Consider the following 27,015-nt stretch of genomic DNA (forward strand, 5'->3'; position numbering starts at 1 on the left):
TATCAAAAAGTTCATGCAATCACTTGGATGAAATCTACTCTGGAGAAGTCTGGCACCATGATGGTATTAGTCCTTCTCTACATAGTCATGGCGCCTAGCGACGTGTTTTTAGCAGCGGTTCTTAACTTTCCGTAACCCCGTTTTGTAAGTCTGCAGTTTGGCTTTAAAACTACAGTTTAACGTCAGAAATGACGACATCCCTACTCTCAAAATGGCGTCGTCTGAGTGGACGCTTCATTTCTGGAAAGAGAAAGAAGTCACCTGGTGCTAGATCCGGTGAATATGAGGCAATATTTCATATCCTAATCGCACTTCCTTCATCATGGATGCATGGGCGGAATGAGCTGGTGCATTGTCTGCCAACAGCAGCACCTGTTTTGTGACCAATCCACGATGTTTCTTCTTTAGTTCTACTCATAACTTGATCAGGAGATGGGAATAGTTCTATTTAAGCATGAGTTTTCATACATGTAAAGTAAATAAAGAAAAAGGTTCCCGATTGTGACGAACTGCAGGCTTTATTCATAGTCTCTCTAGCTACGTACTTAAACTACTGAAATATTGCCTCATACTCACCGGACCTAGCACCAAATGATTTCTTTCTCTTCCAAGAAATGAAGTGTCCACTCAAACGACGCCATTTCGAGAGTAGTGATGACGTCATTTCTGACGTTAAACTGTGGTTTTAAGAACGATATCCACCGGAAAAAAAATAGACCAGTGCCAAAATGCATGGAAACAGAAAGTGATTAACAGTATGTTATCATTACTAGTAATAGTTTGCCCCCTGTGGTAGGTAATCTGTCACTGTCCCAGAAAACGAAAAAATATCACCTTGGCGGCAGACTTCTGCATTCTTGTCTTTTGAGGGAGGAAGGAGCTGGGTGTTTTCACTGTTTGCTCATTTCCTTTGTTTCTGGGTCAAATATAAACCTAACTTTCATCCATAGTCACTAGTCTGCCGAAAAAGTCCTCTTCGTTCACCTCACAGCGATGCAACATTTCTTTTGCAACGTTCTCACGATTTTTCATCTGAAGAGGTGTGCGTAGTCTTGGGACTCACCGTGCTGATATTTTCTGAAGATGCAGCTGGCTGTTAATGATATTCCAGACAGACCCCATAACTCATACCTACTACACATATAATACTTTCAGTTATCCTCCTGTCTTCCATTATGATCTCAACTTTCTCCATCAATGCGGCATCATCAGTGAAAGATAATCTTCCAGATCTGGAGGCGTCCACGGCGGCATGTGTCCAATTTGGAATTGCCGTTTCCACTTTTGGATACCATCTCATAGAATGGACTTACATCCCCATAGACTTCTTTCATCTCTTCGTGCATCTGCTTTGCTGATTTCCCCTGAAGATGGAGGAATTTAATGACTCTCCATGTCTCAAGCTTGTCAGTCATTGCACCTTCAGTGATTTACCTGCAAAAGAAAGAAAGAAAAAGTTGTTCGAACGAATCCAGAATTTGTATGGTTAACATACAAGGACCTAACTATAAGCTGCATGTTTGAAGGGGTTCGTAGTTCGTCACCTGGGTGCTTGCACAAACTTTTTGATATCTCCTCGTATATATTACATGTTCGTTATATATATCATTCTTTTAAAGTGGTATCGCATTGCAGTGAGTTACATCATAATTTATTATCGTAATGAGCTGAATTCGGTTTCCTTTCATAAACCATCTACTACTTTACTGAAGACTACCTTCTGTAGAATTGACGACAAAGAAACCATGTGCACTTCGACATTTTATAGCATCTAGAAATAAAATTTATCGATTGACTTTCGCAACACAGAATTCCAGCGTACTTCTCGAAAACTAGATCACTACCAAAACATGATACTTCAACAGTTTCTTTTCTACCCTTCTAAAAATGATTACAGTTACAGTTATTGTATTGATCTAAAAATATAATATATGCTACGCCCTCTTGTTCATAATTGATATGGCGACAAATCATGATTCCCTAAAATCATTTGCAAAATACCTAACTAACTAAATCTTCCATCACCGATTCTCAACTATCTAGTGAAGTTCAACATGCAATTTGTCGGTGTGATAAACTGTACATAAAACAAATCAAAAGAGACATTTATACGAGAATAGCTGGACATGTTCGCATTATTAAGACTCTCAACCTGCAGCAATTACGTGAACTGTCATTGCACCTTAAGGAAAATAAACTTGATATTGGCGATGAGCGCATAATACAAAAAGCAGACACAGCGATTGGATGTAAAATAAAGAAGTCTTTCTACGTTCATGAATTTAACTCTGAACTCTGCCTGACAAAAGGGAAAATTAATCTAATATAGAATGAGTGATCCTTTTAATACATACTTCTGCCGGTTGGAAAGAAAGAGAAACACTAACAATGAACAGTGACTATCTTCATAGTGTTTAACGTAAGTGCATTCACATAATATTCGTAGTCGTGAAACGATTTGTTTACCTCGAATAACCAGTTCTTATTCTTTCATTTTCGCAATGTTTTTGCCTTTCTTACCTCTTTCAGACTCAAGTCGGCTGATGATGATGGCCGTGCCCCTTGAAAGTGCTACTATTTTTGGATTTATAGCAGCGAATGTAAAGTGTTATCTTTTACTTGGTATTGTGACTGTTAGTACTGCTCGCAGTCTATACTACCTTGTTCATTTGTTTATCAGTTCCTTGGATGAATGTATGGTATCGTTTTCTCCGTAACTTAAAATTAATAAACAAATGAACAAAAGCCCTTCTATATCTCTCTATTAAGGGAATTAGTCCTGAGTAAGTGGCTGCTGATCAACACCCAGGCCAAACCACTTGGAATTTGGATAGAACCTTGGAATTTGGACAGAACCTTGAAATCTGGAGAGTGCATAGTATTTTGTGACGTAATATACCAATAAGGAAGGACTTTTGGAAATTCCACAAGGACGGGGAGGAGGAACAGGGATGACAGTATTATACTATCATATTCTCCGAATCTTTGAAGGTTAAAGACGTGAAATTTGATATATGAATTTATAAGAAATAATTAGATACTTGTTTCATTTTTTTGACTTTGAAGGAAAGAAAAGAGGAGGTATTACAATTAGAATAATACCTCGGAATCTCTTGAAGCTAGAGACTTGAAATTCGCTATATGGACTTCTCATATAAAGTAATTAAATATCAGTTTTAGTGTTTCCTCATGTTTGATTCAGAAAAGAGGGTTAAAAAAAGAAAGAAAAAAAACGTGGATTACAATAGCTTAAGAGTATATAGCTTGGAACCTCTTAAGGTTAGAGACAAAAATTAAATAAGTAAATAATTGTAAGGCATGTTCTTCGGCCGTGTGTTGTTGTAAACTTCTTGCGTGCTCAAATATGTATTTCAGATGGTTTGACTGTTATTTTAATTTGTTCTTTAGATTTCCTTTAAGTAATTCCGTTGCCGATATCCGCTTTCTGCTTCTTGATGGGCATTTTCTTCCTTTTTTTTTCGGGATAGAGTTGTCATCCCATGCCGAACCCCAGTTTGATTTGTCCTCTGTTTAGCCTAATCAGAAGGACTGATAAGAAGTTTTACCGACCTTCTGCACATTGTCCGTAATGGAACACTCCATATAGCCAGACCCCGTGCAAGACACAAACAGCCTAACCAGAAGGACTGATAAGAAAATTCACTCAGCTTCTGCACATCCTCCATAGTAGGACACTCCATATAGCCAGTCCCCGTGCAAGACAGATATAGTTATTTTACAGGCATGTAATTTAAAATATGAAAATTTTATTTATTTAATACCTATCAGCTATAACAGAGCTTAAGCATTATAACTATGTACTTAATAATATACAGATTTACAAATATACAATATATCACAATATACATAGGCTATCGCATTGTACAAATGTTTAATATAATACAAATATTCGAAATTGCATCATAATACACAATCACAGCACAATATTATAGCCACAGCATATTATGAAGAAGAAATTAATATACCAATAACAAAAATAAGAATTAAAATGAACAATAAAATAACACGATAAAGCGAAGCAAAGCAAAAACATACATACAGGAAAAACACAAATACAATCTCTTCTAGGCATATATAAGTTCAATATTTCAAAATAATTTCTAAAGATTTTTATTCAATTAAATTATAATTTTGACAAATAGATACAGTCATGCTAATTTAACAGAATCATACAGTAACATAAAATTTCTTCTTTCTAGTAGAAGATGCACAATCTTAGTGGCACAATAAATAGACTATGGAAATAGAAATAACATATGGAATATCTAGAAATATTGAGCATATTTGTTTTGGATTATGTTACAAGAATTTTCTGAAATCACTTTTACATTAAAAGTGTGCTTAACACTTGTAGTTATGATATTGTTCCTTGTTTCTGTTATACTAGAGAAGAAATATCTCCTCCAGTTCCCTTCCAGGCGGCAATGTGCCAAGAACTGACGAAACATTGCCACGTTGGACCGACACTGAATTTGATTTCTTACAGTAGAATGGTTGCCGATTGCGTAACGCATTCATTTTAACATTGAAGTTTAATAGTTGTAAACACTTACCACATTCCAATAGCCATATACAATTTTATACAAAAATAAATGATCTGTTAATCTCTCCTTAATTCTAATGTATCACAAGTAAATTCATTAACTAAATTATTATAAGAAATATTTTCTTCATATGAAGAAATATTTTCTTATTTTGTATTTTTTGTAATACATATGTCGCAAGAATTTAATTTGAATTCTTTCAATTTTCTTAATGTAACAGTGATAAGAACGATTCCATATCACGCTTGCGTACTCTAATCTGCTTCTTACATAACTATTAAATAACTTGAATGCAGTTGAATATTGTTTAAATTTTTGTGATTTCGTAGCACAAAACCAAGTGTCTTGTAAGATTCATTAACTATTTTTCAATATGTAATTCATATGTAAGTTTATTGTTTAGCCACACACCCCAGATCTTTAGTAAAATTTACTCTGGTTAATGTTTCATGATTCATAACATATTCATGGGTGTATATTGCCTTCAAAATGTACACACCAAACATTTCTTTATATTAAACTTACGTTTATTTTGCAGCGATGATATGTAACAACTGTCTATATCTTGTTGTAACTCAATACAATTTAGTTGATTAGTTATCTTCTTATAAATTTTAAGGTCGTCTACAAATAAAAGACATTTTGAAAAGTTAATAACACGTGGTAAGTCATTTATAAATGATATAAAAAAAACAATGGTCCCAAATTGGATCCCTGTGGTACACTTAAATTTACATTGAACATAAAGAACGTAATTGCTTACATATTACAAACTGCTTCCGATTACTTAAGTAAGAAAAAATTAATTTTAGCAATCCATAAGAAGAACCAAAATTTGACAACTTTTGAAGCAAGATGGTATGATCTAATTTATCAAATACTTTAGCAAAATCAGTGTATATTGCGTCCACAGAGTAACCATCTTTGAAAGAATCAGATATAAATTGAGTAAATGTCACCAAGTTTGTAACAGTACATCTTTTTGGATATAAACCATGTTGATAAGTTGATATATAAGATTTAACGTACTCAAAAATTTTCTGGTGTAAAATTTCCTCAAATATTTTCGAAGGTACAAATGTAAGTGAAGTCTGTCGATGATTTTTTACTTCACATGGATTGTCCGACTTAAAAATAGGTACAATTTTACTAATTTTCCAAATATCTGGAAATATTCGAGATTTCAAAATGCTATTGTATATATATATATATATATATATATATATATAAGAGGGATACGAAGAACTTATTACATGCTTTAAATATATAAGTTGGAGATTCTGTTTCCTGTTATCCCTCTTTTTATTATTTATGAAATTCCAAAATGTTTTTGGATCGTCAATTATATTATTCTCTACCATACTAATGTATAATTTGTAAGATTTACTTATCATACTTCTCAACTTTTTGTATAATGCAACCAATTTGAGTAAATGAAAGCTGGAATGATTCTTATTTTTCTAAAATATTATTTCTGTTTTATAAGATTTATTATCTCAGCTGTAAACCAACATGGATAATGTCATCTTTTATATATTTTTCGTTTAAGAACATTCTTAATTACAGCGTCAAGTTCCTTATAAAAGTAAGTTAGGGAATCATTCTAATTATCATATTGATATATCTGACCCCAATGCAGTTTTTGTAGATCCTTATACAGAATGTAAAAGTCAGCTTTAGATAGTTAAAGGTAATAGCTGGATTAAACTTTGTAAACGTTTATATGTAATAAAGAATTCAATTAATTAAAGGAGGAGGATGTGAGTCCTCACTTAATATCAATTTTTTTTTGGGGGGGGGTTAATTATAAATCTAATGTTCTTCCATTATTATTCCATATATTATTGTGTGATTGAAGATTGAACAAAGACAAAAAGTCCGCGACCACCACACAAATATGAACCTCTAGTCTGGAATCAGTAATCAAGGGTATGTTAAAATCACCTACGATATTATATTTTAGAACTGAAAATTAGTGACCTCAAATTTTCTAAATAAATCATAATATGCTTCAAGTTGGTTTTAGGGGGAAAGTATGTTGATACAATGATATAAGTGCTTCCTTCTGTTATCACCTTAATACAAACAGTTTGTACATGTTCAATATTTATCCTAATTTCTCGCACTTGAAATTTTTAAATACTGCTATAAGTGAACCTTCTCCTATTTTATTTTGTCTGTCTTGTCGAAAAACAATCTGTCATCAATGAATTCACTATCAAATACACTATTATTCAACCACGTGTCTGTCAAGAGAATAAAACCATAGTTTTCTGTTAAAATGTTAGTATATGTTTAATTTAATTTAGTATTAATTCCTCGTACATTCTGGTAATATATTGAAATCACTTTACCATTATTACTTATTAATTAATATTGGTTGTCGAATATCCTCTAATGTACGAAGTGTATAAACTACAGCCATCGGTTCTTTTTCTCAACTTTATGTTACCGGACCAATCGACCCACAAAAATTCTTAATTTTTTCTCTTTTACTTTTCCGCGGCTCACCGAATACAATTTTCCTTTTTACGGAGAGACGCTAGTGTACGTAAATAGGTCCCTCCTTAGTAAAGCCAATATCTTTACAATTTAAATTACGATTAACCTTTGTTCTAAGTAAAAATATATCTTTATTCTTACAAATTTAGCAATTATATTAGCAGCATCCTGACCAGTTTTTTTTTCTTTTTTTAACTTTGTGGTAAGCCTCAATCATGTCATTAATACTTACGTCTAGTGCACGACCTATACTTTTTATAGTGGTTAGTACTTTCTGTTTGGTAGCTCAGGGACGCCGCACACTTCCAACATGTTACGTCGTCTGTATTGATCCAACTCATCAATTTGTAAGTTCATTTTATCTATTTGTTTTTTCAACCTTATATTTTCACATTTTATATTATCGATAGTTTCCTGACATGTTTTTAACAATTCACTTTTATTTTTGAGAAGCTTCGAGTTCTCATCTAAATTTTCATGTGATAAGTTTAACGACTTCCTTAAATTCATCTTCGACTATCTTGTTTGATTTTTTTAAATCAATGATTTCTTCTTTAATAGATAACATTAACTTGTTACTATCTATACTAGAACGCCTAGCTCGAAAGCACTTATCGCAACGACAAGTTTGATAATTCGATCGAAGAAATTTAATATCCTCTTCCGTGAGATTAACAGAGGTACCATGATATATGTTTTTACAAGCTTTGAGTTGTATTTTCTGATTCAGTTCTTGCCTGTGAACAGCTTTGGAACATTTACTTCAAACTCTCATATTTAACAATAAATTTATCATTATTTTAACAAGAAGTTTATAAACTTGCTTGTAATCCTTATTTTATTAATAAAAATTGGGAAATCTGACGTTAACCATGTTTAATAAAGGTATTTTGAAGTAGTGTAGCTTTAAAAAGTATCTACGACACTGACACAGCACGGCAATTTCAGTGATGAATGTTTCTAGATGTGACCTACTAACACTGAGTTTTCATCATAATAAGTTTCTAATACTGACTTACGAATAATGTCTGGTTTCTTTACATTCTTTACATCCGATCACTTCAATATTTCATTGCTGATAATTTACTGAAATATATAATCAGCAAGTAAAATTAATAATCCATTATAATCTACAGTACTTATAGTTCATTTCACACTAAATATTATTCAATATAGAATATTTTTTCTCATACTAATATACTGAATCTGCAGAGCACAAATCACCTCCACACTACCATTATATGTATATGCAGGGTGTCCCAGGAAGAAGGGGCAATATTTCGGAAAATGGTAGTACAGTGAAATCTCTCTTAACGGACACCTCTATAATACAGACAGATTTTTTTGTCCCGGCAAAAATATATGTTCTCTTACGGAACAAAACCCTCCCATTTACGGACACTCTCAGATACGGACGCGGACAGTCCTTTTCCCCAAAAACGTTTGAATAACTTCTTCATAACGGACCGGAATCGTTCTCGGTTCTGCGATATATTACAGTATACAGAAAAGTTTTTTTCCCCATAAAAGTGTATCTCTCATGAGTCCAGACCTGGTGATTTGGTGAACCATCAAACAGAACAGCTGAACTTGAAATTTTTTTCGCAATAAACTGCTTTCTGGCGGAAATCCTAGAAAATATTCAATAAGCAATAACACTCATGCAGGGTTAGTCGTAAGGCCAGGAATTCTATGCGAAAGATCTTCCCTTCCCTAACAAATTTAATCCTTTTCCTCTGGACTTTGCATCTTTACCGACAATTTCATAGATAACAAAACAAACATTGTTTGTTTTACAATAACATTTTCAACGAGCAATGCTACATCTCTTACTTTTTTGGAAAAGAAACATTTTTCTTCTACTCATGATACTGGAACAAGTCTGGGTTGGAGTTTTCCCGGCTTCCTTTTTTATTTTCTGTAAAAGGATATTCTTTGTGATTGGGCCTGGGTCAATAAATATGCACCCCCAATAGCTTGCCTTTTCATCCATTCTGTCAACGAAGATGCCGCGCGAGTACACAAACACACACACACATGTTTCTTCTGCAATCGTACTAAGGATTTTTAGAGGACACTTGCTAGTGAGTTATATTACCGTTGTAGAGGTAAAAGCATGCCTTTTTCGTTAAACATTGCCCAGCAATAATAGGCTATGATTTAATAGAAATGAATTTCTCCTTCATCCCTCCCAGTAATTCAAATTATACTAAATAAGACTATTTTCATATTGAATTTTACGTATTTACGCCCATACATAATGTATTTACTGTATATTACTGCATACAATTACCCTTATGAGAAATTAAATTTCTGTAACCTCTCTATAACGGACACCTCTCAGTAACGGACAAAACTTCATGTCCCATTGGTGTCCGCTGTTGAGAGGTTTCACTGTATCGGTGATTCTAAGCACAATTGTTCATATGAACCTGGATCCTAATCTCAACGGTTTGAGAGGTACAGGCTGTGAACCATTTTTGACTTCATGTTGCTTATTGCTCACCCTGTATTTATTCTACAGAGGTGAGACATAGTGAAATTGAAAGGTGATGGAATGGCCTTTCCAACCATATGCAACGTGTGGTAGTGGTGTCTTTGGAAGAGAAGTTATTCAGGGATATTTGGGAATCAGTGTTGTCATTCAATTTCCTTAAATAACCTTAACTTTCCCAAATTTATATGTATGTACGGAAGCTGATTTATTTATTTATTTATTTATTTATTTATTTTTTAAGTTTATGCATGCATTATGTTTTAAAGTTTGATATAATTGTAAATTATTATCCTTTGATTTGTCTTAGATCAAAATTTCAAAAAATGATCAGACTGATGAAATACATAGAACCAATAACATGGAGCAAAACAAATAAATATTATCAAGACTGTCTGAAATTAGGATCTCAATATTGCGTACAAAATATATCTGTCAGACATCACAAGAAAATGAGGAAATTAGCACGAGTGAAAGCATGCAAAGTAATAAAAGGTAAGTGATAGTAAATGTCATGTATACTGTTTATACTACATTTAGCTATGTCTATAACTGTGAACAAGAAAAATCTTTTTAAACCAATAGCTATGCATTGTGTTGCAGTTTCGGGTATTTATTATGATTTTCATCAGAAACATCTGTAATACAAATGGTGTGTCTGATGAAGAAAATAATTAATAACACAGATTGCAACACAAGTTATTAATATTCGCCTATTAATTAGCTTGTTAATATGCTTTACTCAGATTTGATTATATTTTACAGTAAATATTAATATAATCTGAACTATCTATCCTTTTTATAAGAAAGGATAATTTTTTTTTACATATCTTGGGCATATGTTCCCTGTTCTTTCCTTTCGCTAATATTTCTCTTCCTTTAGATTCTGCAAGCTTCATCTAGGGCACTGCTTCTCAAACTTTCCGATAACACGGACCCCTGTTCATTCGGAAAGTGATCTGCGGACCCCCTTGCAATGCTATCTGAAATTTCACATGACATTAAAAAATATACTAATTAGAATTACCAGTGACAAGAAAAAGATCAAGAAAAATAATGCAATAAGTAATTTATTCTAAAGAAACATGATTGTTTCCTAGTGAACGAAATTTCAATTGAAAATACCGTAACTTTCAAAACTGAAAATCATTTTTAATTTTTTTTTTTTTAATCCACTTGATAAACAATCTTCTTAAATCTGGGGTCACTAATATAAGGAATGCAATTCTTTCTGTTATTCCATAATTGCATTGAAATCAGGAATAAATTTTGTCACCATCAATCTTAGGTCCTATTCCACATTATAACGATTTTGTTTTAAGGTTTTAATATTGCAAAAGAGCACATAAGTAAGTGGTAGGAAAAGGCATCAAATGTTGCAGTGCCTTTTTAGACAACTTTTCATACTCAAAGGGCAGAAATTTAATGAAGCAAGAAAACATTTCTAATTACTTTTTTTAGTAACTGAAAATTACTTCTTGCATAACAGCTGAGAGTTACATTTCAATACAACACATTTCAATTTTTAGGCGTCGCAGACTCCCTGGCTAGGTACCGCGGACCCCACTTTAAGAACTATTGGCTTATATGAATCAAAAAGGTGAATATGAAATTCGTTATTATTCTTAATAAGACTTCAAGCGTGCATTTCATAATTGATTAACGAAGTTCGTAGAAGTTTTGCAGTGTGTTAGAAGTACATTCAATAGAATATTGGCAAGGAAAAAAACAAATAACCAACATGAAAATCACTTCTTGATTTAATCTTCATAAGGTGCAATGTGGATTGTCTCGACTTTTGAACGTTTATGTTTAATTTAATTGACAGAAGTAAGGGCTTTTGGGAAGATTAATTTATTACTATGAAAAGTTACTGTTTTAATACCAAAGTATTGATTAATAAAAATCAAATTAAAATGATACAAAACGGAAAAGCAAATTATCAATTAACACTAAAAGGACGGAATGAGTCAAATTGGCCAATTACTAATTTCCTAGTGGAATTACGTCATTTTTCGTGCAGTTTCCTTCTATTGGGATTTTATACTTAGAATATTAGATGCAATAAATAAAAGAGTATGGTTGTAAATTACCAATACAGCTATTATTATTATTATTATTATTATTATTATTATTATTATTATTATTATTATTATTATTATTATTATTATTATTATTCCAACATTGCTCCACAGACATTGGTACATTGGTATGAAGTGCAATTATAATGATTAAAAATTTTATTTATCCGTAGTAATTTCATGCAAGTGTCTGGATAATGTTCAGAAGTAAATACTAAACATTTTACTCCTATCTCTATTTCCAGTTAATGTACTTTTGAAGGACACTTCACTTTAGATCAATATCATACTTTGGTACGAAAAGATAGAATTGTGAATTAAATAACTTGTATTATTTTTCTGTTTGTTGTTCTTTTCCATAGATGAAGATGCGTTGTTGAACCATGTATACGGATGGGGTTTTACTGAGACTGGTGCACTGGGTTATCACTTACAGCTAAAGCACAAAAACTTTCCTCCGAAATATCAAGACAGACCAGCTCTCCTTCGTATGCCGGAACTTAGAACAGTAAGTAACTGTGCCCACGATTTTATAATTGCTACTGTATCATTTGGTAATTAATTAATTCATAATCCTTCCTACCTACTTGAAAATCTTTTAACAGTTTCAAATTAATGTTCATCACCGGATATTTGAACCTGAATACTCCAAAACCTTCCAAATTTACTGATTTCGGCAGGTGCAATTGTTCACTCTCATCTGTCTTCTGAATTACACTCTTCGTTCTACGCTATACAAAAATTTAAATCTGTACGCACCAACAGTCAGCATTATCCTTACTTTACCCAGATTCAACATTCATCAAATATACAGATTATCACAACTCCACTTGTGATCGAACTTTTTATTTTAGCATCTTAGAAATCATCAATATACAGGGTGTAACAAAAAAAAGTACGGCAAAATTTCAGGGATGGATTCCTTATGGGTAGACAAGCAAAAAAGTTAATAGGTCACCCCCTAATTAAGCTAGAAAGATAATGTTGGTATCAATGTATTCCTAAAGGATGAAGCTTTTCACTGATATGTATTTCATGTATATGGAGGGTACTACGGTGGACGGGAAGGGTAACTACGTGATGTTTAAAAAAAAGTTCCTAGCTTAATCTAAAATTATCTTCCTAGCTTAATTATGGGGTGAGTTATTGAGGTTTAAATTGAGTAACATTAAGGGGCGACCAGAATGTGACTATTTCACAAGATCAGACGGCTCAATGCGTAACTCTGTAACGATACGTTTCCTGACATATGGTCATATGAACTTTTTTTGCTTGTCTACCCATAAGGAATCCACCCTTGAAATTTTGCCGTACCTTTTTGTTACACCCTGTATATCCAAGGTGAACCATTTACCTTGAAACATCTATGTAACTCTTAAACTAATAGATTAAAAAAACGCAGAAAGTTTGTTAGGATGCAAATATTGACAACGGAATATTGTTTTACATACTCTGTAATACAAGATTAACAGTTCCACCATCCCAACATAAAGTTGTTTTTCTCTAATGGCACTAAGCAGATTATTACGTATTTCAAATATACAGTGAAACTTGCCTATGTTGGCCATCATCGGTTCCATTGAAAAGTGGCCAACTTAGACAGATGGCCAACTTACAGAAAATAAATGTGATTGGTGTATTTTTAGAATAGGATTTCTAGTATTACTTGATTGTAAAACTTTAATAAGTAATGACACGTCAGCTACTTTTAAATAATGTGTGTAGAGTAATCATAATAATATACATTACTATTTGGTCTAGGAATTAATTCGTGCGGGTGGACAAGAGATGGCGCAACGAACGGAGCGTCCCACAGTTCCGTGTATCCACACATGTGTTGCAAACCCCTGTCATCGCGTATCGTTCGTAGCACAGGGCAGTGGATTAAAGCGTCAACAACACCAGTTTGTAGTTAAGTGAACATGGCGCAACTTGTGCCTGATAAAGTGTTTTTGCGGGGTGTCCTGCTGCATTACTTTAACATGCAGAAAAGTGCGACTGAAAGTCATCGTATTTTGGTGGAAGTGTATGGTGACCATGCTCTAGCTGAGCGAACGTGTCAGAAGTGGTTTGCACGGTTTAGAAGTGGTGATTTCGGCTTGGCAGACCAAGAGCGAGCTGGACAGCCAAAAAAATTTCAAGACGAAGAATTGACAGCATTGCTCGAGCAGGATTCGTGTCAAACGCAGGAACAACTTGCAGCAGCATTAGGCGTTGATCAAACAACAGTCTCCAAACGCTTGAAAGCCATGGGAATGATTCAAAAGATGTCACATTGGGTTCCACATGAATTGAAAGACAGAGACGTTGAAAGACGAAAAACCATTTGCGAATTGCTGCTTCAACGACAGAGCAGAAAGGGGTTTCTGCATCGAATTATTACGGGTGATGAGAAGTGGATCCATTACGAGAACCCTAAACGAAAAAAGGCCTGGGTGAAACCAGGTGAACCAGGTCCATCACAACCAAAACGAGATATTCACTGTGCAAAGGTTATGCTGTGCATATGGTGGGATATGAAAGGTGTGGTGTACTATGAGCTGCTGCAACCGGGTGAAACTATGAATGGAGAACGTTATCGACGACAATTAATGCGTTTGAAGCAAGCTCTGGCCAGAACACGACCAGAATGGGAGAACAGACATGATAAACTTATTGTTCAACATGATAACGCTCGCCCACATATCGCAAAACCGGTCAAAACCTATTTAGAAAATGTCGGATGGGAAGTTTTACCCCACCCGCCGTATTCACCAGACGTTGCTCCTTCGGACTACTACTTGTTCGATTGCATGAACAACGATTTGATTGGACAGCGGTGTACTTCTTCAGAAGATATCGAAACATGGGTCTCTGACTGGATCGCTTCCAAGGATGAGGACTTCTTTCGCCACGGAATCCGTACATTGCCTGACAGATGGGCGAAAATGGTGGCTAGCGATGGAAAATATTTTTCTTAAGGTATTTATGTATTTTGTGTTTGTACTACAGCTTCAATGTGTGCGTACCAACCGCACGAATTAATTCCTAGACCAAATAGAAAAAATACTACAGTATGTTTAATACACACAATTCATTCAACTTTCTGAACACACACACACACCGAAATCGGATTCGCTCTTTTGCTGTCTGTAGAGTAAGAAATTTTCATCTGAACTGATTAAATACTGACAAATATTTTCTGTAGATACCTTTCGAAAAATAGGAAATCAGTTATGAATAAAACAAATTTATTTATAATGGTTCATTCTAGAGGTGATTTTTTTTTAAAATTCTTTTTGGCACATACGCACATTCTAATTTTGTAGTTAACTACCTCTTGTTAATGAGCTACAAATGTTCCCTAGGAACAAAATATGTTTTCAGAAAATCTTCAGGGAATTCATGTCTCAAAGCCTCCGCTGCATTTCGACAAGCCGTCAGGTGCCAATAGTTGACAATAATTGAGATGGTTAGCCTTAACCTTGAGAATTTTCCGGAATTACTAAAGCTCCCCACTGTTAAAAGGAACCGACATAGCTAATGGTTTTACCAAAACAGAGAGGGCATACAACCATTTCCTTCAGCACCCCTTTATCAGGGTAGTGTTCTGGCCATTGACCTCCAAGAACAAATAGTGGAAATCCATACTTCTTTACCTCCAGTTACAAATACAGAACATCTGACCTTTAGTGTGGGAATACGAAAGAGTTAAGAAATATAACAAAACGGTATTTTTCGTGGCTAAGATACGCAGGTCAATTTATCATTATCATCATAGGGTAACATTGCTTCAAAGTGGCCAACTTCCAAGATAGACAGGTGGCCAACTTACAAAGTAATAAGTAACGAATGTCTTATGGGAAAATGCAGGTTCAAGAAGTACCAGACCAAGATAAGCAGGTGGCCAACTTAGAAAGGTGGCCAAGTTGACAGGTTTTACTGTACTTATTAAAAGAAAACGTACAATACTACATGTAGTATTTATTGTTACAAGCTAAGGCCACTACAGTATCAACAACATCCAATTTCCAATACCTCTATAGCAGTAATAACAGAAGAGAGACAGACCTGACAATGCACATGAGAAGTACGTTAGTGTTCAAAACTATCACCATGATGTAACATGTGTCTAATAAATGAGAACGAAGTTACAAAAGGATTAAAAATTCCATCTTTTTTTTTCGAAAGGCTTTATTTCGAGAAACAGTTTAGGTAAGTGTCATATACAATCGCATAGATGGCTGTCAAAGATGTAAAAATCATAATATTGTTTACAGTTAGTATGATATTTCAAACCTTTCCGGAGATACGAAAAATAAGGTAGAGATTGCTATACTGCTTAAAATGACAGATTTGTAGATCTTTTGTAAAAAATATGATTGTTGCTTTTCTTACCCTCTGTAAAATTACAGTTCGCGCGGAAAGTATTGACGCCTAAAGCTTAGCGTCAATATTTTTCGCGTTTTTACACACCATCCACGTATTTCTTTAATGACACCGAGGAAAGTATTGTCGCTTGCTGGCAGGAAAGACCTAAACTCGCCGCGACCTTATCCTGATAGCCGAGACACGCAACTTCAATTCGGGCGACTCCGCGCACGTTACATAGTTCTTCACGTTACACACATAAAACATCACTTAGGAGATAAATTCAAAGAGCTATTTGGTCTAGGAATTAATTCGTGCGGGTGGACAAGAGATGGCGCAACGAACGGAGCGTCCCACAGTTCCGTGTATCCACACATGTGTTGCAAACCACTGTCATCGCGTATCGTTCGTAGTATAGGGCAGTGGATTAAAGCGTCAACAACACCAGTTTGTAGTTAAGTGAACATGGCGCAATTTGTGCCTGATAAAGTGTTTTTGCGGGGTGTCCTGCTGCATTACTTTAACATGCAGAAAAGTGCGACTGAAAGTCATCGTATTTTGGTGGAAGTGTATGGTGACCATGCTCTAGCTGAGCGAACGTGTCAGAAGTGGTTTGCACGGTTTAGAAGTGGTGATTTCGGCTTGGCAGACCAAGAGCGAGCTGGACAGCCAAAAAAATTTCAAGACGAAGAATTGACAGCATTGCTCGAGCAGGATTCGTGTCAAACGCAGGAACAACTTGCAGCAGCATTAGGCGTTGATCAAACAACAGTCTCCAAACGCTTGAAAGCCATGGGAATGATTCAAAAGATGTCACATTGGGTTCCACATGAATTGAAAGACAGAGACGTTGAAAGACGAAAAACCATTTGCGAATTGCTGCTTCAACGACAGAGCAGAAAAGGGTTTCTGCATCGAATTATTACGGGTGATGAGAAGTGGATCCATTACGAGAACCCTAAACGAAAAAAGGCCTGGGTGAAACCAGGTGAACCAGGTCCATCACAACCAAAACGAGATATTCACTGTGCAAAGGTTATGCTGTGCATATGGTGGGATATGAAAGGTGTGGTGTACTATGAGCTGCTGCAACCGGGTGAAACTATGAATGGAGAACGTTATCGACGACAATTAATGTGTTTGAAGCAAGCTCTGGCCAGAACACGACCAGAATGGGAGAACAGACATGATAAACTTATTGTTCAACATGATAACGCTCGCCCACATGTCGCAAAACCGGTCAAAACCTATTTAGAAAATGTCGGATGGGAAGTTTTACCCCACCCGCCGTATTCACCAGACGTTGCTCCTTCGGACTACTACTTGTTCGATTGCATGAACAACGATTTGATTGGACAGCGGTGTACTTCTTCAGAAGATATCGAAACATGGGTCTCTGACTGGATCGCTTCCAAGGATGAGGACTTCTTTCGCCACGGAATCCGTACATTGCCTGACAGATGGGCGAAAGTGGTGGCTAGCGATGGACAATATTTTTCTTAAGGTATTTATGTATTTTGTGTTTGTACTACAGCTTCAATGTGTGCGTACCAACCGCACGAATTAATTCCTAGACCAAATAATTGAGTTCAAGTATAGAAAAATGGTAATACAGAAACAACATTTAAAATAAAAGGTACTAGGTTTATTAGTATCGGGTTATGAAAATGACGTCACGACTCAGAATCGGAAAGAGAGAAGGAAAGAAAAGAGTGAAAAGTCGGTAGCTAAGATGCGAGTCTCTTGCAAGTGTTGCAAGATTATAAACTTGAAAAATCTTATATCAAAAATAGAAGACCAGTAAAATTAGTTAATTGATCAATGTTAGAAATCATCCACAATGGATAGGAAATGGTTTAATATTTTTATATGATATATAAATTAGAGTTGCTACCCCGCAAGAAACTTCTATGCCTGCTGATAAATGAAACAAAAGAAAGAACGGGACTCACATGTAACTTCTGCAACTTTTGTGCAGAGAGTAACACTGCTCTGCCAAATATCGTCTTCGTGCGTGCATTAGTATGGGTACGTGGGTGTAGTGAAACTGAAACCATGGAGAGTGTTAAGCGCGAAATTGAAATCATGAATGAATTCGAATTATCAACTTCTCAGTATTATCGCAAACACGAGGAAGTGAAACCTCATTAAAGTCAAGCAAAGTAAATTTTCATCAATGTGTACGCCCGACTAAGAGAAAAATATGCAGACAAAACTGTTGAAGAAATTGTTGATATGATTGTTGCCGGTTTGCAGCTGGTTTACTCATTATTAACGTAGAGTTGCTGTGCTTTGAAAAAAAAAAAATCGTATTTTTAATTTATTGTGTGGGAGGGTGGCTGCTCGTGTGTTTCTGTTTAAGATTGACCTTTTCCAGGTAGATATATGAGAATAACTTCATTTCTTATCCTTTCTTACGTTATTCAATTGAAATGAATAATCAAAATAGTTTTCATGCTCTCGAGTTTTAATTGTGAGGATTGCAAATACATCACGTGCGAATTTCCAATACATTTATTACTATTGTCGTGTCTTCATGAATTATTAAAAGCAAATAGACCAAGAAACATATTTTTCGTTAGCGGCAGGAAAAGGACGAGAAATCACCTCTCCGCGCATATCAGCTGAGACGCAGAGCAGCGCCAGTTAAAACCCTGGCGATTGAGAACCCAACCAAAACAGACACACACATATAAAGGCTTCCCTGCGAAAAGGTTCGCGCGCCAACATGTACTAATGCGCTTGTGATTCGGCTCTCAAGTTAACATTGCGTTTAGTATACCTGTAGTGTTTCTTTCTGTGTAGCAACAATTTTCAACTTGCTCTGGTGGGTCGATGGAATTACTTGACATGTGCACGTGCTCTTGGTATTTCGTGTAATTTTGTTGCTGCAATGTGTGTGTTGTGATCTCATTTCTTTGGGACAAGATTCCTTACTACGCGTTGATTCCTGATGAAAGTGATGCGGTGATTGCCCTGTTTAATACTGGTAAAAAATCCAAAGATATCTCTAGGTAAACGAGTTTGAAGCTGAGAACAGTATAAATTTCAGTGAAACGCTTTAAGGACGGAGAAGAAGTCAAAATACCCCGCCCAAGACCAAAGTTTTATAGACCTAGGAAACTGTCTTAAAGAACGCTAAAAATCATGAAAAGGCAGCTGAAGAAGCAATCTTCTATAACAGCTAGTGAATTAAATGAAAACAATCCTGCATTGCTTGAGAATGTGTCCCTTCGGCCAATGCAGTAGAAAATTCATAATGACTTAGGGCTACTAAGTTACGGAGCTCGCCGAAAACCCCTTCTTGCAGAGAATCATCGTAAGAAAAGACTGGCTTTCTGTAATAAATATGGCACCTGGACTGTTAATGACTGGAAAAAAAGTGTTGAGGATTGATGAAGCCACGTTTTTTGTTAGTGGCACTGGTTGCCAATGAATGTACTGTTCTCAAAGTGCTGATCACGCCTTTCTTCAGTGCATTTGTCCATCTGTAGAAACCATGCCAGTATCATGTTCTGTTGTTCCTTTAGTTGTGGTGGTGTAGGAGAGTTAGTTATCCACTCTAGAAACCAGACTATGAATCAGTTTGTCCATTTTGAGCTATTAAATGATGAATTGGAATCGTCCTTTGCAAAAAGTAAAGCGTCATTTTTATGCAAGATGAAGCTCCTTGTCATACAGCCAAAAGTGTGGAATCTTGGCTTAAAGATGCTTGTGACACGTTTTTTTGAAGATTTCCAAGGGCAAAGTCCAGACTTAAACCCCATAGAAAAGCTATGATATATCATAAAGAGACGTTTACAGGGTATGGACATCTCTACATTGTCTCTGCTAGAAGCTGCCATCAGGGAGGTTTGGGACAATTTACCATTTGTTACCCACCAAAATGTCGCCTTGAGTCTTCCAGAATGATTGAAAGCATGCAAGGGGAAAGAAGGTTAACAAAATACTGATTAAAATTTATTTTGTGTTGTTTTGTGTTCAGCGTCTTTTTATTTGTGGTTCTAGCTATCACTTGTGTCGCGTTAATACTTTCCGCGCGAACTGTACATCAACAGTTGCTTGTAACTACAACAGATTTTCTTAGTTACATAATTTCAAACAGTGTTGCAAACTGTATCTCCTCATCAGTAGGAGGATCTTCTTTCTCGTACTCTTTTGTACTTCGTAATACTTCCGTTTTTGCCCCCCTTTTCGCGTTTTTCACCTCACCTAGTGAACTAAATTATTCAGGCTCATTTCCTACCCCTGAAATTATTTGTACTTTTGCCTGATGCGAATTTAATTGTTCCTAGAAAAAATTAATTAATTAATTAAAAAATAAAAAAATGGAATGAAATAAAGTCATTCCTCTTCAGACTATGTTGAGCGCGTCCGAAAGGAGAGTATTGCCCTCACGAAAGTCTAGATATTCAGAAAATGTTTGTTAAAACTAAGATAATTCATCTCCATACTATAATGATTGCCCCCGAAAGTGATGAGTATTATGTTGAAAAGCCCATTCTTCTCCATATTATATATTGATTGCATTCAACAGGATGTTGTGGGTTTCCTAGAAAAAGAAAAAAAAAAAAAACCTGCAAATTTCTAGAAGTTCGTCTAATACCAGAAATCAACCGTATCTCCGAAACGATGCATGAATGAATTTTACTATTGTCATCTTTAAGTACAAAACAAAATATTACTGGGCATTACTGATTCAGTCGATGTAATGTTGCTGGGTCATTGAATCAGTAATACATTTAATCTGGATTACAGAAGTAAAATTCTCAGCAAAATCACCAAAGATTGCGCATTCCTTGTCAGAAAGATTCATTTTCTTCTTCTTCTTTCAAAACATTATCTTGAATTTTGGAAATATAGCGATAAGTTTTCCAGTTTTCTAGTTTTTCAATTAGTAATTCAAAACAATCATCTTGCAGTTTCGCATGTGTGATTATTTCTCACTGTATTCAAATTTCCGTTATTCACGTTATTCTTCGCACAAGGCTATAGGTTTGTGGAACTTGGACCCCTTTAGGATACTTATTTCAATGAAATTGAAATTATAAAACCTATTATATATTCAATTTTTGACATAAATTTTGAACCCCCTATCATCTTAGGATGCATCCTTTAATCAAGATTATATGATAAAATGCTTAACTTAAAGTAGATATTAACTGCGTCTAAAATTATTTCAAACGGGTTTACCATTTTTCTTGATGATGTCACAAACAAAGAACATCGATGTCAATGTGGCAAAAACAATTACGAAAATGGCCGTCTTCCCTCCATTATGAGAATTGACAATCTCATCTACATCTTCTCACCTCCCATGCCGACAGAAACTGAAGTTGAACTTAAACAGCATCAGAATAGTCACTATTCTTAGTGATCCCGAAAACTATGGATTCGACAGTAATATCGATCGTTTTCGATTATTTTTACACATTATTCCTTCCCAGTTGTAAGGAATCGAATCTACCCCTACAGTGTTCTTTTCCAGATGGTAAATATTATGTGTACAAAGTTTGGTTATAATTACTTCAAGTGTTCCAGAGTTACGCTGACAAGTGAAGGTCAGGTTTAGGTGAATGAAGTTGCTGCCCGAGACACATGTGGTAGAGTAGTGCTAAGTGTACTCAATATTTCAGGGAAGTTCTAGGTGTAAAGCTCAAAGGGTTTAGGAGATACAACAACTAGAAGGTCACATGGAGGTACCTGTTATAGTCTATTTCAGTATGTGATTTTATCATCACTGATTACATTCCAGCTGCCAATGTCTTCCATGCGGATCAAAGTCGCTTCAAAAAGGAATTGCATTCGTACCGGACTTGAGGGAGAAAAGATCAGTGAAGATCAAAACAACAGCGGCATATATGAGTGCAACATCTCATTCCTACATGATAGTGACAGTTGTGTTCATGGAAGGAGAAATTCTGCGTCCCATGTGTTCTGGTGTTGAACCAAACGGTAGGTTGTCTGTAGTAAAACCAGCCAATCCGGCTAATATCATCTTAATCTCATTTGCTGGTAAAACAGCTAACATGAACATGCAGGACCTTAAGATTTTCTATTCGGACGTCATGTGGAAAAACATTCCAAGTGATAGGAAGAAATTCCTCTGGTTTCTTGATTCATGGTCTGTAAACAAAGACGAATCTTTCGTCACAGTGTATGCCAGTAGGCATTGATCAAACGGCTGATGCCTGGTGGATGTAGTGACATGATTCAGCCTCTGGATGTTCACTTCTTTTGTCCATACAAAGTCTTTGTTCGTATCATCATCATGCAGCAATAACAGGAGGTAAAGTAAATATTTGAAATCGTAATAGGTCTGTAGAACTTCAGTCGTTAACAATTTATCACCTCAATGCTCCTCGTTTTCGCAATATGATTTAATTCGCTTTCCATAAGGCTGGATACTTGAATGAGGAGCCTGAAAGTTGGATCGTTCCTTACGATTAGTGCATTGACGGAATTGTGAACGACAAACGTGTCAAGTGCGACTTGATTGCACTTCCGATAGCAATAGCAAAACCTCTTCGAATTTGCAAAACAAACAACTTTCTCTTGTGTTTCATCATTTAAATATGCTGGAAACACGAACATAATCTAGTTTAGAGGAAATAATAGGTATAAGATTTCTCCCATATGTTTTGGACTATGCATTACTATTATAACATGTACTTCCATGTGACTTTCTAGTGGCTGTATCTCCTAAACCCTTTGAGCTTTGCACCTAAAACTTCCCTGAAATATTGAGTACACTTAGTACTACTCTACCACATATGTCTCGGGAAGCAACTCGATTCACCCAAACGTGACCTTTACTTGTGAGACATATATATATGTTCTGGTGTTGAACCAAACGGTAGGTTAGCTATGGACTGCATAGCTAAATGGACAAATTTAGTTGGGTTAGACCCTCCGGCTCTCGAAAAACGTAACAATCAGTCGGCTTGGGACGAGCCCATCGTTAATTGCCATGCAGCTTCTTTATTGCAGACTATAAATAACATCGAAGATAAAGCCAGACTTTTAGCGGTCATGTCCCCAGAAAACGGAGCATGGCTTCAAGCTCTACCATCACCATCTCTGGGCCTACACCTATCCAATGAGAGCTTCCGAGTATCAGTTGCACTACGGTTGGGAGCAGATATATGTGAACCACACCACTGCCCCATTTGTAACACCTTTGTAGATAAAAAAGGATTACACGGTTTGTCGTGCAAAAGCAGCGCAGGCAGACACCCACGTCATTCAAGTGTAAATGATATAATATTAAGAGCATTAATATCAGCAGGGATCCCAGCAGTGAGGGAACCGATTGGATGCAGCCGATCTGACGGGAAAAGACCCGATGGTATGACATTAGTACCTTGGAAGAAAGGAAAGGCATTGATTTGGGACTTCACATGTTCAGACACCTATGCCCCCTCCAACCTACAATATGCCTCAGTACAAGCTGGACTCGTAGCTGCTCGAAGAGCGAAAGAAAAAAGGAATAAATATAGCAATCTACTCGATAACTATTGCTTTGTCGCAATAGCAATTGAGTCTAGCGGTTCTTGGGAAGAAGGAGGCCTCAAATTTATAAAAGAAATCGGCCACCGTCTATCAATTAAATCAGGAGATAATCGAGCAAAAAGTTTCCTGATTCAACGCATAAGCATAGCCATTCAACGTGAGAACGTGTCGGCTATAATGGAAACGTTACCCACTAGTAATGAGCTAGAAGAAGTCTTTCTTCTGTAATTGCGGAGAAGGGAGGTTAGGAGAAAAAACAAACATCATTGGTGCATCAATTTATGTAGCAACCGAGCAAGGAGTGTGAAGAGACAGCTCACAGTCCATAAGTTTATATATATATATATATATATATATAAAAAAAAAAAACCAGCATGAATGCTGTACTGTACATCAAGACAGTGACATAACATGACAGGTTGGAGCCTTTGAAAGCAGAAGATTTAGTAGTACCTGCCGAACATCATGGGAACAAAGTACCGAAGAATAGATATTTACTGTTTCATTTGAAATTTTCATTATAACAGTTTTTTTAAATAATCATTGTTATTTTACAATTCTTATGTAATTACTTATGGTTGTATCTAATTGCTTTCAAATCTCGATTATTGGATTAACTTATTTACATGAATGTAAACAGATGTTTTTAATAATTTTTATTTTAATATTTGAAAGTTATGGAGAATGAAATAATTAAAATATATATATATATATATATATATATATATATATATATATATATATATATATATGATTTTTAAAAAAAGCTTCTGTCGTCCACAGTTTGGGAATTTCACAGGCACATTGTAACTATAATATACTCATGTAACTTCCATTGGTATATTTTTCGTTTACATTAAACTATTTTGCTATTTAAAAAAAAAAAAATGCAGATCTGACATATATAATGAAAATTGTTATGGCTCATGCTAAACTGAAGCTTTTAATCTTTCCTAGCTGTATCCACTCTGCTGCTACTTCTTAACTCTGCTTGCTACTTTGAAAACTTACTTTATAGCTAATGTTCAAAGAGAAAACTTAGTACTAGTGAATGACACAAATACGAGTATTATAGGGTGAGTGTGTGAATAATAAAGGAAAAAGTTTAGAAATATTTTCTGAAAATATGTCATTACAATCGCCTCCGTTAGGGGTGTTCAAGAAACCGGTTAATCAGTTTCTGTTCGGTTTGTAGTTTAAACCGAATCAGTCGATTTGGGCTTCAAACCTGTTAGGTTTGGTTTGGGAACGGTTTGGTTCGGTTCGGTCGAGTTCGGTTTCGGAAAGGTTCGGCTCGGTTTCGAAACAGTTCGGTTTAAAAACGAACCCTATTTGGGGATTGTTTGCTTCGTTTTCAGTTTAATATTCGAACTCGATGGAAGTGCAGTTTGCGTTATTAGTAACCATCCATCCAGAGATTCAAATAAGGCTGTAATGTAATGTTTTTCGGTATAACTTTATTCAGATGCAAAATTATTTCGATATTTCACAAAGCACCGAAGAAATACATACACAAACATTCGATATAAATTCAGAGGTTTTCTGCAAATATTATGAAAATGACCATCTTCTAGAGAGAGCAGTAGAAGACGAAGTAAAGGAAGCACAGAAACAAGTCATGCATCCTCTTGAACAGAGATATCTACGAGAGCCAACCAAGAACTTGATTCGAGAGTGCTGCTTCCTGAATCCCCGATTGAAAAGCTTCTGTTTCAATAGTGAGGATGAGATCAAGGTAAAAATCATTAGTTCAGGAAGAATTATTGTTAACACCATCAACTATGGATGTTGCTCAAACATCCGAAGATTCATGCCAATTTGGACAAATAGCTATTTTTTTTTTTTTTTTTTTTTAAAGTGTTGCCTCTTTCCTTCATGGAAAATATGTAAGTGCAGCAGAGGAGGACAAAATGGGGAATTACTACATTATGATGTTGAATCTAACCCATTAGAGTGGTGGCTCATATGGTAAGGAGCTTCCAAAAATGGCAGAGTTAGCAAGGAAATTCCTTTCGGCGTAAACTACAAGTGTTCCCAGTGAACGAGTGTTTAGTATGGAATCTAACGTCGTTAGTAAGCACAGAATGTATCTCTTGCCTAAGCACACGGAACAATTAATTTTCTTATTAATGAACAAGGACTTTGTTCCGAAGAATGCATAAATTGTGTATTTTATGCTAATGTTTACCAAAAAACTACCAGAACTTCCCATAACTAGCTACTGCTAGTTACTAGAGCGTATAACTACATTGTTACTTTTAAAATAGCATTTTGTTCTTTGAAAAACTCTATATTTTTAAATATTATCCTTTTTCCTAGAATCTAAACGAAATTCATAAACGACAACGTCTATTACTATTTATTGTATTTTGTCCGTGATATGAACTGCTGTATTGTATGATTGTAGATTTACATAGTTCTGATATTCGTTTTCTAAATAATTTGTATATATTACTGTATAATGAATATAGAATTTGTGTAAAAGTGCTTATGTGTGAAAAGAAAGGGAAGATAGAAAGAAAAATCGTAGTGGAAAAAATTTTGTTGAAGATACGTACCAGAATGAGAAGGAATGTAGTGTCTCATTAGTATTGGGGGTAAAACATTGTACTCAACAGTTCAGTGAATCGATCGGAAACATCTCTGTTCTTACCTGAAATCCTAGAGGGCTCAAGATATCAGTAAGTATTCAAAATTATAAATGTTAATCTATTACTTGTAAATATTGATAATGGTAAATGTTACTGCGCTATGAAAAAAATATATCGGTGCTATATTATAATACAAGGGAAAGAGGAAGATAAGTATTTTTTAGTAAAGACTGACTTGTTTCTTATCTATTGATATTTTATCATGAGAACCATATACACGTGATAAATGACTAAGGAGTTGGGAACTACTTTACTTTAACAGCACTAAATCATATTTTAGTGCGAAGAGTCGCACAATGGAAATATTACAGTTATACTATTTAAGTGAATACTAAAACGACTAAAATTTAACCATTTATATTACCCCTTTGAGTAATAGGATATCTACCTACCAAATTTCGTATTTCAATGTATTCTGGGGTTTAAGTTTTGCCATTCTGATTTTTAAAAATGCCTCTGTCGTCCACAGTTTGGGAATTTCACAGGCACATTATATTAGTCCACCCCCTTTGAGCAATAAGCTAATAGCATACCAAACTTTATCTTCCTAATACTTAGGGATATTGCTCCCTAAATAAAGAACGGTGGAAAAGACCGTTAATTAATTTTTAAGTATAAATATGTATCAACCTCTAACCCTAACAAAGTCCATGAAGATAATATTATCATTGCGTACAATATAATTCTGTAAATTGTTATTGTTTGGATCAATATCTCGTACGGAACACTACAGTATTTAATACAAAATTCAACAATACTGTGATCCACATTGGTCCAATATAATTCGGTTATACATAAAAATTTTTGGCACGGAAAAATATTTATTATACACAGATCTTCTAACCAACGGTGCCGATTTC

At 35.2% G+C, this 27,015-nt stretch overlaps 2 protein-coding genes across 11 annotated transcripts in view; one reads left to right on the plus strand and one right to left on the minus strand.

Annotated features, from left to right (window-relative positions):
- LOC145683907 (aminopeptidase O-like) overlaps positions 1-27,015 on the minus strand; it is a 206,100-nt gene that overhangs the window by 47,839 nt on the left and 131,246 nt on the right. The window lies entirely within an intron of this gene.
- The window catches only part of LOC145683909 (RCC1-like G exchanging factor-like protein), a 95,021-nt gene that overhangs the window by 18,350 nt on the left and 49,656 nt on the right, over positions 1-27,015 (plus strand). For all 10 annotated transcript variants that reach the window (XM_081755581.1, XM_081755579.1, XM_081755580.1 and 7 more), the window contains exons 2-3: positions 9,872-10,056; positions 12,005-12,150. In XM_081755581.1, coding sequence (XP_081611707.1) covers positions 9,872-10,056; positions 12,005-12,150 — 331 coding nt within the window. The remainder of the gene's footprint in view (positions 1-9,871; positions 10,057-12,004; positions 12,151-27,015) is intronic.

Source organism: Thermobia domestica, chromosome 4 (assembly GCF_964235325.1).
Source record: "Thermobia domestica chromosome 4, izTheDome1.hap1.1, whole genome shotgun sequence".
NCBI classification, from domain to species: Eukaryota; Metazoa; Arthropoda; class Insecta; order Zygentoma; family Lepismatidae; genus Thermobia; species Thermobia domestica.